The sequence below is a fragment of the Schistocerca nitens genome, chromosome 5 (assembly GCF_023898315.1).
Source record: "Schistocerca nitens isolate TAMUIC-IGC-003100 chromosome 5, iqSchNite1.1, whole genome shotgun sequence".
NCBI lineage: Eukaryota > Metazoa > Arthropoda > Insecta > Orthoptera > Acrididae > Schistocerca > Schistocerca nitens.
In genome coordinates, this window is record NC_064618.1 from 490,724,111 (window position 1) to 490,742,139 (window position 18,029).

Below are 18,029 nucleotides of genomic sequence, written 5' to 3' on the forward strand. Positions count from 1 at the left end.
GGAATAGGGGATGGGGGACCTAATGGTTACCACTAATTTATTAGGAGCTATTTTCGAAAAGTAAGGGTCGCTGCCGGGAATTTACATATTGCTAACTGAGAACAAAGTTGCAGCGCCATCTGTTGAATATTCACGAAGCCGAGGATGTTATTCTTCTGGTTCAGTTGTCGTTCGACTATGGGTGAAAGCAAACAAAATTGACCTCGTAAATCGTCGTTCTTCCCAGTTTCGGGCTGTAATTCGTTTACGTGTAAAGAGTGATTTACAAGTGTTCAAATTCATTATGAGCTGTAATTGATGGGACTACAGTAACGAGTGAAGAAACGTTAGACAATGTAGTCGGTACTTCGAAAGACGCTGTAAAACAGCGAAGTGGTAGGCCCACTATCCAGACCGATGAAATGGAACAGCAACGGGCCGTCATTACTTAACACTTCCGGGTTGAGATGCCGTGGTCCATACATAAATCTCTCCACTGACGTTTCACCTTCGACTGCGGAAGGCATCTTCCGAGGACAAGCGGCGAACTACAACGATAGCGCGAGTGAGTGCCTTATACAGGGTGTTACAAAAAGGTACGGCCAAACTTTCAAGAAACATTCCTCACACACAAAGAAAGAAAATATGTTATGTGGACATGTGTCCGGAAATGCTTACTTTCCGTGTTAAGAGCTCATTTTATTACTTCTCTTCAAATCATATTAATCATGGAATGGAAACACTCAGCAACAGAACGTACCAGCGTGACTTCCAACACTTTGTTACAGGAAGTGTTCAAAATGTCCTCCGTTAGCGAGGATACATGCATCCACCTTCCATCGCATGGAATCCCTGATGCGCTGATGCAGCCCTGGAGAATGGCTTATTGTATCACAGCCGTCCTCAATACGAGCACGAAGAGTCTCTACATTCGGTACCGCGGTTGAGACAAAAGCTTGCAAATGGCCCCATAAATGAAAGTCAAGAGGGTTGAGGTCAGGAGAGCGTGGAGGCCATGGAATTGGTCCGCCTTTACCAATCCATCGGTCACCGAATCTGTTGTTGAGAAGCGTACGAACACTTCGACTGAAATGTGCAGGAGCTCCATCGTGCATGAACCACATGTTGTGTCGTACTTGTAAAGGCACATGTTCTAGCAGCACAGGTAGAGTATCCCGTATGAAATCATGATAACGTGCTCCATTGAGCGTAGGTGGAAGAACGAAACTAAAATGAGCTCTAACATGGATATTAAGCGTTTCCGGACACACGTCCACATAACATATTTTCTTCATTTGTGTGTGAGGAATGCTTCCTGAAAGTTTGGCCGTACCTTTTTGTAACACCCTGTATATAGGGTGTTTCAAAAATGACCGGTATATTTGAAACTGCAATAAAAACTAAACGAGCAGCGATAGAAATACACCGTTTGTTGCAATATGCTTGGGACAACAGTACATTTTCAGGCGGACAAACTTTCGAAATTACAGTAGTTACAATTTTCAACAACAGATGGCGCTGCAAGTGATGTGATAGATATAGAAGACAACGCAGTCTGTGGGTGCGCCATTCTGTACGTCGTCTTTCTGCTGTAAGCGTGTGCTGTTCACAACGTGCAAGTGTGCTGTAGACAACATGGTTTATTCCTTAGAACAGAGGATTTTTCTGGTGTTGGAATTCCACCGCCTAGAACACAGTGTTGTTGCAACAAGACGAAGTTTTCAACGGAGGTTTGCCGGCCGAAGTGGCCGCGCGGTTCTGGCGCTGCAGTCTGGAACCGCGAGACCGCTACGGTCGCAGGCTCGAATCCTGCCTCGGGCATCGACGTGTGTGATGTCCTTAGGTTAGTTAGGTTTAACTAGTTCTCAGTTCTAGGGGACTAATGACCTCAGCAGTTGAGTCCCATAGTGCTCAGAGCCATTTGAACCATCAACGGAGGTTTAATGTAACCAAAGGACCGAAAAGCGATACAATAAAGGATCTGTTTGAAAAATTTCAACGGAACGTGACGGATGAACGTGCTGGAAAGGTAGGGCGACCGCGTACGGCAACCACAGAGGGCAATGCGCAGCTAGTGCAGCAGGTGATCCAACAGCGGCCTCGGGTTTCCGTTCGCCGTGTTGCAGCTGCGGTCCAAATGATGCCAACGTCCACGTATCGTCTCATGCGCCAGAGTTTACACCTCTATCCATACAAAATTCAAACGCGGCAACCCCTCAGCGCCGCTACCATTGCTGCACGAAAGACATTCGCTAACGATATAGTGCACAGGATTGATGACGGCGATATGCATGTGGGCAGCATTTGGTTTACTGACGAAGCTTATTTTTACCTGGACGGCTTCGTCAATAAACAGAACTGGCGCATATGGGGAACCGAAAAGCCCCATGTTGCAGTCCCGTCGTCCCTGCATCCTCAAAAAGTACTGGTCTGGGCCGCCATTTCTTCCAAAGGAATCATTGGCCCATTTTTCAGATCCGAAACGATTACTGCATCACGCTATCTGGACATTCTTCGTGAATTTGTGGCGGTACAAATTGCCTTAGACGACACTGCGAACACCTCGTGGTTTATGCAAGATGGTGCCCGGCCACATCGCACGGCCGACGTCTTTAATTTCCTGAATGAATATTTCGATGATCGTGTGATTGCTTTGGGCTATCCGAAACATACAGGAGGCGGTGTGGATTGGCCTCCCTATTCGCCAGACGTGAACCCCTGTGACTTCTTTCTGTGGGGACACTTGAAAGACCAGGTGTACCGCCAGAATCCAGAAACAATTGAACAGCTGAAGCAGTACATCTCATCTGCATGTGAAGCCATTCCGCCAGACACGTTGTCAAAGGTTTCGGGTAATTACATTAAGAGACCACGCCATATTATTGCTACGCATGGTGGATATGTGGAAAATATCGTACTATAGAGTTTCCCAGACCGCAGCGCCATCTGTTGTTGAAAATTGTAACTACTGTAATTTCGAAAGTTTGTCTGCCTGAAAATGTACTGTTGTCCCAAGCATATTGCAACATACGGTGTATTTCTATCGCTGCTCGTTTAGTTTTTATTGCCGTTTCAAATATACCGGTCATTTTTGAAACACCCTGTATAAGCCATCCAGAGGGCGCCGTTGTCAATCACGTAACGTCGGCCGTGCTATAATCTCTGATACTGCCAACTTTGTCAATTGAAATTAATCGATTGTCACGCTGTTGCTGCAATATTGACATCCATATCTTATCCAGCTTAATGCCTTCATCTTTTCTCTTAAAATTATTGCAGTGTTTGGCAATCTCAATAGCCTCTGTGTACATTCGCGCATAACAATGCGACGTCATTGCTGTGACGGTTGTCTCACTAAACTTTATTTCATGATCACCTTCCTGAAACACATGATCCGCTTTAGCCGATTTATCAATATGTCCGAGGCGGCAGTTCCTTTTATGTTCACTCGGGTGTTGACGCTTCTTTTTGTTGTACCTATATAGACCTTTCAACAGCTGCACGGAATTTTATAGACACCTGGTGTAGCTAGAATATGTCGTTTATCTTTTGCGGACCTTAAACATTCTTTTATTTTCGTGGTGGGTCTGAAAACAGTTTCCACATCGTACTTGCTTTTTTCCAATGCGATCAGTGACCGTACTGATAAATGGTAAGAACACTTTCCCCTTGGGTTGGTGTCGATCCTCGTCCGTGCCGGCCGGGGTGGCCGAGCGGTTCTAGGCGCTACAGTCTGGAACCGTGCGACCGCTACAGTCGCAGGTTCGAACCCTGCCTCGGGCATGGATGTGTGTAATGTCCTTAGGTTAGGTTTAAGTAGTTCTAGGTTCTAGGGGACTGATGACCTCAGAAGTTAAGTCCCATAGTGCTCAGAGCCATTTGAACCATTTGATCCTCGTCCGTCGCGGTTGTCAGTCTAGGGCGTAGTGCACGGAAAAAAAAGGTTCAAATGGCTCTGAGCACTATGGGACTTAACAGCTATGGTCATCAGTCCCCTAGAACTTAGAACTACTTAAACCTAACTACCCTAAGGACATCGTACGACACCCAGTCATCACGAGGCAGAGAAAATCCCTGACCCCGCCGGTAATCGAACCCGGGAACCCTGGCGCGGGAAGCGAGAACGCTACCTCACGACCACGAGCTGCGGACCCGTAGTGCAAGATCTATCTCTCTGTTAGAATACCCATTCTTCTTGACGGTCGCTCTAAGGTGTTCAGTCTCATTATCAAAGTGAAATGGTTCACATATTTTGTGTGCCCTATCTATTAATGTTTTAATCACCACTCCTTTATGTCTTGGGTGGTGGTTAGAATCTTTTTGCAGATAACGATCTGTGTGTGTTTCTTTTCTGAATACCTTATGACCCAATGATCCGTCCTCTCGTTTGATTACAGTCACATCTAAGAAGTTCAGGTGGCCATCGATTTCCTTTTCCATAGTGAATTGAATTCTTGGATTAATACTATTCATATGTAACAGGAAGGCATCCAGTTCCTCTTCCCCATGGGTCCATATAACAAATGTATCTTCTACATAACGATACCATCTGGCTGGTCTTCTTCTAGCTAGCCGGCCGAAGTGGCCGTGCGGTTAAAGGCGCTGCAGTCTGGAACCGCAAGACCGCTACGGTCGCAGGTTCGAATCCTGCCTCGGGCATGGATGTTTGTGATGTCCTTAGGTTAGTTAGGTTTAACTAGTTCTAAGTTCTAGGGGACTAATGCCCTCAGCAGTTGAGTCCCATAGTGCTCAGAGCCATTTCTTCTAGCTGTTTGCAGCGCCTGTTGTTCAAAGTTCTCCATGAACAAGTTAGCCACAACTGGACTAAGAGGACTTCCCATAGCCACCCCGTCAATCTGTTCATAAAAAAACATTATTATACTGAAAATAAGTTACTGTAAGGCAATGTCTGAATAACGCCAGAATATCACTAGGAACAATGTCTGCTATACATGTGATCGCTTCGTTCACCGGGATCATGGAAAACGACGCTACATCAAAACTGACCAGCATATCTAGAATGAAATTTTCACTCTACAGCGGAGTGTGCGCTGATATGAAACTTCCTGGCAGATTAAAACTGTGTGCCGGACCGAGACTCGAACTCGGGACCTTTGCCTTTCGCGGTCAAGTGCTCTACCAACTGAGCTACTGAAGCACGACTCACGCCCCGTCCTCACAGCCTTACTTCTGCCAGTACCTCGTCTCCTACCTTCCAAACTTTACAGGATATCATTAGGGCCTACAGTTGGCAATATCAGAGATTATAGCACAGCCGACGTCACGTGATTGACAACGGCAACCTCTGGATGGCATATATATACGGTGCTCACTAGTGCTGTCGTTGCAATTCGCCGCTTGTCCTCGGAGGATGCCTTCCGCAGTCGAAGGCAAAACGTCAGGGGAGAGTTTTATGTATGGACCACGGCATCTCAGCCCGGAAGTGTTAAGTAATATAAACACATCCTGTGAAAGCCTTCATTCTATGAACAACGGTCCATAATCTGTGACGGGATTGGATAGTGACGATTGGTACTCTTGTAACGAATTTTCTCATGTTGTACGCATCATGCTTGCAGATCAGCCATCTAATATCCATGGCGAGGTAAATTGTTGTCCGGAATACTACTCGTCATCACGTGCTTACACACCGCTCTCCGTACCAAGGATAAGAAATCCCGTCCGAACAGGCCTTGGAAGGCAGAACGGTATCGGCCGATCGATGCGTCATCCGCAGCCGACAGGCGTCGCTCAGTGCGGATACGGACGGCCCTGTGATTGGCACACGACTCTCCCAGCCGTTTCCAGTTTTCGTGACCGGAGCGCTTGGCAGACTCGGGCGATCACTCACACAAGTGTTATCCAAGCCCGACGGCGCTGAACTTCGGCGATCTGACCGGAACCAGCGTTATCACTGCGTCAAGGCCGTTGTCCCGTACCAAGGAAAAAACGTAAGATTTCCGGTACTAGCTTTTCAGTCGGGCGCTTTACGTTTCCGACCTCGCACGCAGCGACTGTAGCTACCTTTTTCGCTTGTAATGAGGTTTTGGTGGACCATGGTTTTAAAGACATTGAGATGCTCAAGACCGCCGTAGTGAATTGGTTCCATTCCAAGGCAGAGAACTTTAATGCGGAGGAGATGAAGATGCTAGTGCAACGTTACGAAAAGTGCTTAGAAGTGAATTCCGATTACTTGCAAGTGTAGGCTGGTAAAAAGTAAAATTCACCAATAAAGCATTCTCGATAGACACATGGATGACCGGAAATAGTAAGACCATCTGCGTTAATGTGTAGTGCTCCACCGACGAAACGCAGTACAGCATCGATTCTGCGTGGCATGGCTTCTGCAAGTCCTTGGTAGGTCTCCAGAGGTATATGGCATCAGATGTCTGCGCACAAGTATTGCATTTCCGGTAAACAACGGGTTGTTGTTTTGCGATCAATCAGCTGGCGTCCGATAGCATCCCAGATGTGTATCATCGGATCCATATCAGCCGAATTTGCTAAGACATCAACATGAGTTCATTATTATGCTCCTCAAACGACTGTAGCATGTTTCTGCCCTTATAGCACAAACAGCTACCATTCTGGGAGACTACACGACCGTTTGGGACGACATAAAGGATGAAGGGGCTCAGATGGTCCGTAGTAATGAGTACGTAGTCGACAACAGTCTTGGTGGTTTCGAGTACTGTGATACGTCCCATGGGAACCAAGCGTAATAGCGTGATACTGCCTTTAGCTGCCGGCGTCCTAACAGCTGCGTATCTTTCGAGGAGACGATCCCCTCGATGACAGTGTATCGACATACGACTATCGACTTGATGCAAGACTAATGTGTCTCATCTGACCAGGCGACATGTTCCCATCGATCCTGATCCCCGGTCCAAGCTCAATGATCCCGTGCCCACTGCAACTGTGACTAACGACATCGTTTTATCAAATTGTTAACACACAGGTGTCCTCACGTACGGAGCACAGTGTTCAACAATGTGCTGTAAACGGTGTGTTTCGAAACAGTTGTGCCTGCTCGAGCATTGCACTTCGTCGTCAATTCAACAATAGATCGCCAGTTGCACTGTTTTACAGCGCGGGCAAGCACCTGAGCTCCACGTACTGTGACTAGGCGTAGTCGTCCAACACCTTGTCTGCTACTCGTAGTTTCACCGTCCTCCAGCTAATTTCCACAGCTGCTCACGCAGTAGCAGGCCAACAGTGGTCCAGCTTCGCCGTTTCCCAGAAGCTCGTTCCCATGCGCTGGTCTACAACAATCTGCCATTTAACGAAGACTCTTATTTCCATGGAATCCCCCATTTGCAGCCCGTATATCATTGCTGTAATGATTCCCCCTCGTCTCTGCATGATCCAATGGTGGCGTCACAAACTTTCAGGGACGATGGAGAACGATAAATGTATCAATTTGTGGTAAAGGTCCCCGCTGCGGAAATGATACATTCAGGAGTTATTAGCAAAAATATTCATAATACCTCTGACCGTGTAGTACAGGTATCGGTGCTGTTTGTGAGACTGTGGGATAGGTGACTTTCAGAGGTGGTACTATGGACCAAAACAAGAAAAATGCCTAGTAAACATGGGCTCTAAAATGAATATCTTCAGTACTGTGAAACACATCTCTCGTACCTCAAGCTCTTTGGTTTCCATATTTTTCGGGAAGGGTGTACAAACCAAAACCAGATGAAAATGTCCATTAAATATGGGCTATAAATGCATATCTTAAGAGCTATAGACACTTGTTGAGTAGAATAGAATTGTTTCACAGTTGCGAAGATGAACAAATGCTCATAGCTCTTATGATACGCGTTTATAGCTCACATTTAATGGACATTTTTATCTTGTTTTATTCCATACTGCTACCTCTGAAAGTTGACTACCCTATAGTTTTAGCAACAGCACTTCGGATACCCGCATTCCGTAGTCAGAGGTAACACAATTTTCGCTTGTAATTTTTGGCTCGGTCGTTTCCAGGTCAGCATCCCTTGCCTCAAACTGATACATTTACCCTTCTCCATCATCCCTGAGTGTATATAATGCCGTCACGGAATCACCCTAATACTTTCCTTATCACATCACGTGTCCATAATGCAAACAGCCGACATTCAATGTCGCGGTGGACGGTGGTCGTAAAGTTTTGGCTCATCTGTGTAAGTAATTGGCGAACGGCTCTTACTTCCTGATAGGGCTCTTACAGATTACATGCAACTTATAAAGTACGACATTTATATCGTCTGGAGACGAGTATGACTACTACCGTTCTAACACATACATGCATTTTCACCATGCTCATGTAGTGTCAACAACTCTGTGCAATAGCGGAAAAAAGATAATACCTAACATCAATAGGCATAGTCTTAATTTAAATACCGGAAAATAACAGTCAGAGACTGGTGACGTTTAGGCGTTTATTATATATTATATTATTCATGCAAGTGCTTCCGAAAAGGTCGGTGAATGGTACGATAACCAAGGGACAAATGCACTCGTACTAACAATCACATTGAGGCTAAACAAATTTGTCTCCTGTGATCAGTGTGCGCAGTGAGTGCGAGGACTCATATACGAGTACAATGAGGAAAGCTATAACTGTGAGTTACAGCTACTAATAAGTACGAGTACACTACCACAGAATAGAAGCAGGGAGCAGAAAATGTGTTTACACCTGATGGAAGTAGTTTCCGGACGAAAATGAAACAGATTTTTTAGCCGCGGTTGAGTAATCTGACGGGTAGAGCTGTCCAAATCCGGCGATATTACGGTAAGCTGACGTATTGGCGCCCATGGACGTTCCTGATGAGTACGTGTCGGCGTACAGTGTCCAATGTTTTTACGACCAAAACTACGAGGTCCATTTTTTCCACCCTCTGATAGGTCGCGAAATTAAAACTGCAGTGAAAATCCGGCGAAGCTTTGCGCAGATGTGTTGCCCAGTGTCTCCCGTAGCCCGCGACACCTTAAATTTTCCAGTTCTGAGTGCACAGTGAGTACGTTAAGATTCCTATAAAATAGATTCTCCTGCCAAGTGGGAGTTTCTGCTCAGAGTTTCGCATGATTTCATGCAGGCCATATAACGTAACTTTCATACTCCAAGTGAAACGAAGACGTTCCTGCAGCGTATTCGGTGGAAAGTGTTCGATCACCCACCATATACAGCCCTGACTTTGGTCCCTTTCTTTTTCGCCTCTTCGCTCACATGAACCGTGGGTGAAATCACAGGTGTCTGCCTTCTATGATCAGGATATGACAAAGTTGATACGACGCCACGACAAATGTCTACGGCGGAACGGTGAATATGTAAAGAAGTAACTGGAAGGTGTAACTAAGGGCGCTTCAGTTTGCAACCGCGCGACCGCTACGATCGCAGGTTCGAATCCTGCCTCGGGCATGGATGTGTGTGTTGTCCTTAGGTTAGTGAGGTTTAAGTAGTTCTAAGTTCTAGCGGACTGATGACCTTAGATGTTAAGTCCCATAGTGCTCAGAGCCATTTTTTGACACCTGTTACCGGCTTCCATACTTTCTGTATAATATCAGTAAACAGAATATGAGTTCTTGGTATCGCTTCAGTCGAGAGTACTCTAGGAAATCATCGCGAACGCAATAATCATTTCCACGGACATGTTAAATCAGTGCTTCGATGGATTCCACCTACAGCTCGCAGTAGAATTATAGACGTTGCCGAAGTGGCCAAAAAACATTCCTTTCAAAATTGTCATGATGTTTTCTTTGTGCCTTCTCTTTCTGTAGTCTTACGATGACACGCGCCAAATATTTATGACGCGCTTTTTACATCTCATATTCCGTCATCACAAAAAATATGAACATGTGACTTCGAAGTTTCATGATGTATAAGTCTTAAAAAAGAAAAAAAAAAGCTTCGAGGATGGAGATAATCCACGAACATTGGACTGCCAGGTCGAACTAGGCAGATTTTGTTTCATAAATACTGAATGAAATAAAGGATTTTCTTGGTGGTTTCTGCTATGAATGAAAAAGTACTGTACATGAGAAATTTATGAACTAATTACATACATAAAATTCGTTTGTATAGTATATAACATAATCCAGGGCAAAACCGAACTCCACTGACAAAATTTCAGCGTTTATTCGACGATATTTCCTAATTATTTTAGTATAACGGAAACATGGTCCCAGGTATATCACTCGAGAATAACTGCACTTCGTTTGATTTCTTTCCCGCATTTATCTTTGTATACGTACTGCAATGAAAATAGCTGTACAATAGTGCGAATATTGACGGTACTTGCTGCGAATCTTTTCTGGGTATAACCTCGATCCATTCGTTCATCTCCTCAAATTTGCATTCGGTATTGCTCGGTTCTGTCTCGGGCTTGTTCTTCCGTCAGTGCTAGTTGTAGATTTACCCTGGTAAATAGCAATATGGATAGGTTTAGTGCTGAAGAACTGACCGAAATGTACCTCCCGTATACTAAATGCTTGTGAAGAGTATCACAAGATAGCTACGCTGTGCAGTTCTCGCTGCGAATACAGCCACATCACAGTACAAATAACATTCGATAAGGCGGGAAAAGCTCAAGATTCGAGTGTCGCTGTACTTTTTCCTCTGTATATGGACTTCTTGTGTTCGGTATTTCCATAGAAACAAAGGTAACTTGGGCAACAAGTCGGGTAAGTCATAATACCGTTATTACTACGAAACGATCCACCGGTGACCATGGGTCAGAGAATATACCTGAACAACCTACGAAATGTGAAACTTCCTGTCAGATTAAAACTGTGTGCTGGACCGGGACTTGAAAACTAGCACTTTTGCCATACTAAGTTACCCAATGAAATCGCACAACCCGCTCTCACAGCTTTAGTTTCGTCAGTACCTCATCTCCTACCTTCGCAACTTCACAGAAGTTCTCCTACGTGACTTTCAGGACTAGCGCTCTTGGAAGAAAGGATATTGCACAGATAGGGGTTACCCATTGCCTGGAAAGCGTTTAACAGATGATTTTTTCTCTCTGCAATGGAGTCTGCACTAACGTGAAACTTCCTGTCATATTAAAACTGTGCGCCGGACCGAGACTGGAAACCAGGGGTTGTGTTCGTGTAGCTCCATAAGTCAAAGGTCCTGTTGTCTAGTCCCGTTCCAGCAAAGTCTTTTCATTTGCCAGGAAGTTTCATATCAGCGCACACTCCACCGCAAAGTGAAAAATTCATTTTGGCTACGAAATTTTGTTCGAGTTAAGCCGGTGTAGTTAATTAAGTACAGGTACAGGTATTTGATGCAGCTATCGTGATTTTCTGCTAATGAAGAAACGAGGATTTTTGTGCACTTTAAAGGTTTATGGAGTAAACATTGAATGCGGTGTCAGGTTTTGTGTCTGAAGTTGTCGCTGAAGCTTCTAAACATTTTCAACGACCCCCTTCTCATCATCTCCATGAGAAAACTTTTAATCGCTCTTTACGGGAAGAGCCTTCATGGTTCCTGGTGTAGTGATGAAATACGTATTTCGCAGCCACCAAGTAACTCTCTTTCGGACCGCCGGCGCCGGCTGGGGTGGCCGGGCGGTTCTAGGCGCTACAGTCTGGAACCGAGCGACCGTTACGGTCGCGGGTTCGAATCCGGCCTCGGGCATGGATGTGTTTGATGTCCTTAGGTTAGTTAGGTTTAATTAGTTCTACGTTCTAGGCGACTGATGACCTCAGAAGTTAAGTCGCATAGTGCTCAGAGCCATTTTTTGGACCGCCGGCCAAATAACACCGCGATCTGACGTGTAACGACAATCTCAAGTCGTTGTTCTGTCTGTCCAAGGCGGGGAGTATAATACTACCTGCTTCTCACGTCATCTGAATTTTTTTTATGCACAGATGGCATAGGGGTGGCGTCTTCGATTAGTAGTCGAAACGTATCGGTCGCGGGTTCGAAACCGGCTACCGCTGAAATTCTGATCAGTAATCAACATTGCCGGCCGAAGACTTCCAGCATAAGTCACCCTCGTTCTGCCAATGGCTTTGTGAAAGATGGCGAAGGAGAGGACAGAGATTCAGAGCACTCTCTTGTCCTCGGGGTGGGAAACAGCCCCTAAAGGCGGAAAAATCAGAAATGATCAACGGCATGAGGATGCAGAAAGCAATGGAAACCACTGCATTAAAGACAAATAACGTGTATCTACTGGACATGTGCCCAGCAATTGAAAAAGTGTCATGATGATCTCTCCATTTGCAAAAGATTCCTAATGGGGGAGATGAAAGTGAGAAAAAGGTCGAATAATCAACGAAAGGATAACGTTCCACGAATCGGGGCGCGGAATGTCAGAAGCATGAAAGTCGTACGGAAGCTAGAAAACCTGAGAAAGCAAATGCAAAGGCTCAATCTAGATATAGTAGGGGGCCAGTGTAGTGAAAAGGAAAGAAGGCATGGATTTCTGGTCAGATGAGTATAGGGTAATATCAACAGCCCAAGCTTACTGCGGATGAATCCAATGTGTTTGTCAGTTAATTTGATAGATGTGCGGAGGCGGACAGCCGCTTTGAAATCGCTGACCCAGAAGAAGTAAGAAATAGATAAGATATCTGTGTTCCGTCCTATTTCCTCTGTTCAGTCTGTGTCCGACAACAATAAATTATTTTAGTTTCCACATTTTGAAGGATGACAATTCGTTGCATTTGGTATTAGTAATAATGCGGCAGATTTGAGCAATGTTATAGACTCACCGAACTAGCACGAGTCTCATATGAAAAGTAAAGATTTCTCTAGCTTCCATGTCTCTATTTGGTAACCCACATATGACAAAAAATTTGTCATGTCGCTGGCATTTATGAGAGCGCAAAGCAGGCTTGGTGCCGATGTTAAAGGCTGACGCCTTGTATTGTGTATTCCGGTGTGAAAATAAGGGATCTGCCTCCTAAAAATGAAGAGCAGATACTGGTTCTTGGCAATGTTAAAAGTTCTCACTGATATTTATATTTCTTATCTCTTCTGCAGTACCGTTACCACTTCATCACTTATCAGTTGACTCAACTTCCCAAAAATGAATATTATGTCAGTATTCTATAATTATCCCAAAACATTCTCAAGCTTAATACTGCCTCAAAAATTGAGATACTTTTCCATGACATTGTAAAAAGTGGGTTACCATTTTGTGTCTGCCCCCTTTCCACATGAAAATGAAAAAGCAGCAATAGGTATAAAATACGTACGTCGTATCACAGCTATTGAAATCATACATCTCCTCGGTTCCTGTGGCGTCTCGCTCAAACGAAATATCAATAATCAAATACAATTAGTGGGCGTGAAATATAGCTGTAGCTAAGAAAATGTGGAATGAAAGATAATTCGTGACAAGCTAAGGATTCTTTGTCATGCAAATTGATCTAACTATAGAAAAGCGCTGATATAGCGGTGTCAGTTGAATACATTTAGTATGATCGTCGAAATTTGTAACTACAATTAAATAGAATTTTCTATACATATTTGATTACTTTCTGTCACGGAAAAATAGGAAGAAAACTCATGCAGTGATCTGAAACAAAAAATCTTTTCTAAGAAGGAGTAAATTCCATCTACAGCCATGCCGTACTATATGCACATAAAACACGCGTGCCCAATGGGTTCTAAAAGTGCAAGGGGCTATGTAAACACGTATCTACTCTAAGGTCCAATAGTATTGATAATTTACCTTTAGCATGTGATTCTGTTTCTGAATTTGGAATAAAGAAAAAGTAAAATTAGTGAATATCACTGTAAAATCCAATGTAGGAAAAATTTTATATTTTACAGTTTACTTATTTGATAATATAACATACCAGCTTTTATATCTTATTCTGATCTACTATTAGGAGAAAAATCAGAAAGTTGGTGGTGAAATACTGAAATATATCATTTAATTAAAACAATAATGCTCTGAAACAGATAAAAGCAGCATCAGGTAACCATTTTTCTACAAGTATACCACAGGTACTACCCTATCGATAGACGATTCTCACTGTTCTAGTTGTGTACACGAGAGTCTGACGATAACGTACCGTTTACTTTGATCTCAGCGACGGTGCTGACGCGGCCGATGTAGTTGGAGGCGGTACACCTGTAGCTGCCGCCATCTTCCCGCTGGATGTTGGTCACCGTCAGGGTCCCGTCACTCTCCAACTGCAACACACAGACTCGTACGTATGGACATTTTAACAGGTAACAATTTTCTTTCTCCACTCTCTTTAGCATATCTACGTAAAGTCATTACACAATTTTGAAAAGTTTTTCCAGCTTAATAAATAATGCTCTTAGTGATATTTGAGATGCATCACTGCCACAGCCAATTTTTTTCCAGACAGCTTAAATATGCATTTGTTGAACCTCTTCATGACTAAGCTGATAATTTTCGTACTAACGTAATCTTACGATATACTCGAAAAAGTAATAGATTCAAGAGTAGTCTCACCCTTAACTTAAAAAACAATTTATTGAGCATAGGACAGTTTGGATTTCAGACAAGTTGGCCACCTGTGAAGGCTGTACATCCATTAATCAAATATTACAGACCTTAAACAATAAACTATCGGTAGCTAATATCGAAGTTACGAGGGCTGCACAAAAATATGGAAGCACTCCGAGAAATTCGTACTTGAACATAAATGTAGATGCTAAAAGTCTGCAAGCTGCACTGTTCTATTTGACCATGAACGGCACCTGTACAATGTCTTCATTATATTGCAGCTGTCAGTCACGGTCAAATGGTCCGAATGGCTGTGAGCACTATGGGACTTAACATCTATGGTCATCAGTCCCCTAGAACTTAGAACTACTTAAACCTAACTAACCTAAGGACAGCACACAACACCCAGTCATCACGAGGCAGAGAAAATCCCTGACCCCGCCGGGAATCGAACCCGGGAACCCGGGCGTGGGAAGCTAGAACGCTACCGCACGACCACGAGCTGCGGACAGTCACGGTCAGGTCAGTGTTCCGTGTGTTCAGTGCATTTTGTCGGAGCTGAGTGAATTCGAATGTAGGGAAATTGTTGCTGCTCGTATGGCGGGTGCTTCGGTAATAATGCTATCCGAGGTGTTTGGCGTTTCAAGAGGCGCCGTGTCGAAGACCTACATGGTATTAAGAGAAAGTAGAAAAACATCATACCCCAAGTCAAGGCACGGACGAAAGATTGTGTTTGATCGTGACAGGCAGGGAAACTTCCTGGCAGATTAAAACTGTGTGCCGGACCGAGACTCGAACTCGAGACTTTTGCCTTTCGCGGGCAAGTGCTCTACCAAGAGAGCTACCCAAGCACGACTCACGCCCCGTCCTCACAGCCTTACTTCTGCCAGTACCTCGTCTCGTACCTTCCAAACTTTACAGCTCTCCTGCGAAACGTGCAGAACTAGCACTCCTGAAAGAAAGGATATTGCGGAGACATGGCTTGGCACACACTCCGCTGCAGAGTGAAAATCTCATTCTGGAAATATCCCCTAGGCTGTGGCTAAGCCATGTCTCCGCAATATCCTTTCTTTCAGGAGTGATAGTTTTGCATGTTTCGAAGGAGAGCTTCTGTAAAGTTTGGAAGCTGGGAGACGAGGTACTGGCAGAAGTAAGGCTGTGACGACGGGGCGTTAGTCGTGCTTGGGTAGCTCAGTTGGTAGAGCACTTGCCCGCGAAAGGCAAAGGTCCCGAGTTCGAGTCTCGGTCCAGCACACAGTTTTAATCTACCAGGAAGTTTCACTTCAGCGAACACTCAGCTGCAGAGTGAAAATCTCATGCTCCTAACAGGCAGTCATTGAAGAGGATTGTTACGAAAAATAAGAGGACGACAGCTGCATAAGTCTCTACAGAACTGAACGTCGCATTCGCGAACCCGTCAGCAGCGAAACAACACGAAGGCACGAGATGTAATTCCAAAACTTCACATCAGTGATGGAAATGTCCGTAACAGAAAAACGTGGTGCCGGAGCCACAGAACCTGGACTCTGGAGCAATGGAAGACAGTCAGTGGCTTGCCTCAAACTGTTTCAAAATTCTGGTCAGGTTTACATCACAAAAGTGAAACGTGTCGGGGATTCTGTGACGATTTGAGCAGTCACATCGTGGTACTCCATGGGCCCCGTGAGTACTCTGCAAGGACGCATCACTGCCAAGGTTTACATGACCATTTCGGATCATCAGGGCCACCTCATGATGTGCTATTTCTTCCCCAGTCGTGATGCTGTTTTCCAAGACGATGTATTATTGCATCTTCCCTGGTCGCCACACTCACCAGATCTCACTGTCATTGAGCCTTTGCGGTTGACTTTCGAGAGAAGGATGCGAGATCTTTAGTCACCTCCATCACCGTAACCTGAACTTTCCACTATCTTGCAGGAAAAATGGTATAAGATTACATTGAAAACAATACAAGATCCGTATTTATCCATTACGAGACCAGTGGAAGCTACTTTGAATGACAACGGGTTTCTTACACCGTATAGGGTATGGTAATGTGTTGTGTTTCTGATGTTTCCATATTTTTGCACACCCCCTGTATTTGCCTTGAAAGATACAGGTGATCCCTTATCTTTAAAATGTGTACGATAGGATTTGACAGCTATGCATGGCTGAAGCCTGTGCGACTGCGCAACACACTCACCTGGAACCTGTCAGAGGGCGTGATGGCGATGTCGTCCCTGGTCCACGTGACCTCCGGGGCGGGGTGCCCGGCAGCCGAACAGTACAGGGTCACCGTGCCTCCCACCTGCGTCGTCTGGTCCAGCGGCGTGCGCCGGAAGTACGGCTTCGCTGCTCAACAGCAAGACAGTCAAAGGTAATACTACTCTCACTGTTGTTATCGATGCGTGTCAGCGCGATAAGAAGACGACAATACAAACAATGTGACTGCATGACGAGGCTATTTTGACTGCTGTTTTGTGGCAACGTACAAGCGTCTGGATTCACAGGCCTCAACAGATAACACCAGCGCAACAATAATCTGATACAAGGGGGGTTCAATAAGTAATACAACACTTTTTTCTCGGCCAATTTCGGTTGAAAAAAAAGTGCAACATCTGTTGTGGAACATGGTAGAATATTCCCGCTTCAGCCCCTATAGTTCTATTAAGTTCCGATTTGTGGCGGCACTAAATACGTAGTCTTCAAAATGGCGTCAGTAATGGAGGTGTGACGCGCGGGGTAGCCGTGCGGTCTGAGGCTTCTTGTCTACATCTACATCTACATTAATACTCCGCAAGCCACCCAACGGTGTGTGGCGGAGGGCACTTTACGTGCCACTGTCATTACCTCCCTTTCCTGTTCCAGTCGCGTATGGTTCGCGGGAAGAACGACTGCCGGAAAACCCCCGTGCGCGCACGAATCTCTCTAATTTTACATTCGTGATCTCCTCGGGAGGTATAAGTAGGGGAAAGCAATATATTCGATACCTCATCCAGTAACGCACCCTCTCGAAACCTGGACAGCAGGCTACACCGCGGTGCAGAGCGCCTCTCTTGCAGAGTCTGCCACTTGAGTTTGCTAAACATCTCCGTAACGCTGTCACGCTTACCAAATAACCCTGTGACGAAACGCGCCGCTCTTCTCTGGATCTTCTCTATCTCCTTTGTCAACCCGACCTTGTACTAATCCCACACTGATGAGCAATACTCAAGTATAGGTCGAGCGAGTGCTCTGTAAGCCACCTCCTTTGTTGATGGACTACATTTTCTAAGGACTCTCCCAATGAATCTCGACCTGGCGCCCGCCTTACCAACAATTACTTTTATATGGTCATTCCACTTCAAATCGTTCCGTACGCATACTCCCAGATATTTTACAGAAGCAACTGCTACCACTGTTTGTTCCGCTATCATATAATCATACAATAATGTATCGCAATACATTATATTTGTGTATGTTAAGGGTCACTTTCCATTCCCTGCACCAAGTGCCTATCCGCTGCAGATCTTCCTGCATTTCGCTGCAATTTTCTAATGCTGCAACTTCAGTGTATACTACAGCATCATCCGCGAAGAGCCGCATGGATCTTCCGACACTATCTACTAGGTCATTTATATATATATTGTGAAAAGCAATGGTCCCATAACACTCCCC

At 44.9% G+C, this 18,029-nt stretch overlaps 1 protein-coding gene across 1 annotated transcript in view; it reads right to left on the reverse strand.

The window, feature by feature from the left end:
* The window catches only part of LOC126259176 (peroxidasin), a 242,549-nt gene that overhangs the window by 147,199 nt on the left and 77,321 nt on the right, over nt 1–18,029 (reverse strand). The window contains exons 6-7 of the mRNA XM_049955745.1: nt 16,576–16,724; nt 13,990–14,110 (exon numbers count right to left, since the gene is read on the reverse strand). Of these exons, the coding sequence (XP_049811702.1) occupies nt 13,990–14,110; nt 16,576–16,724 (270 nt within the window). The remainder of the gene's footprint in view (nt 1–13,989; nt 14,111–16,575; nt 16,725–18,029) is intronic.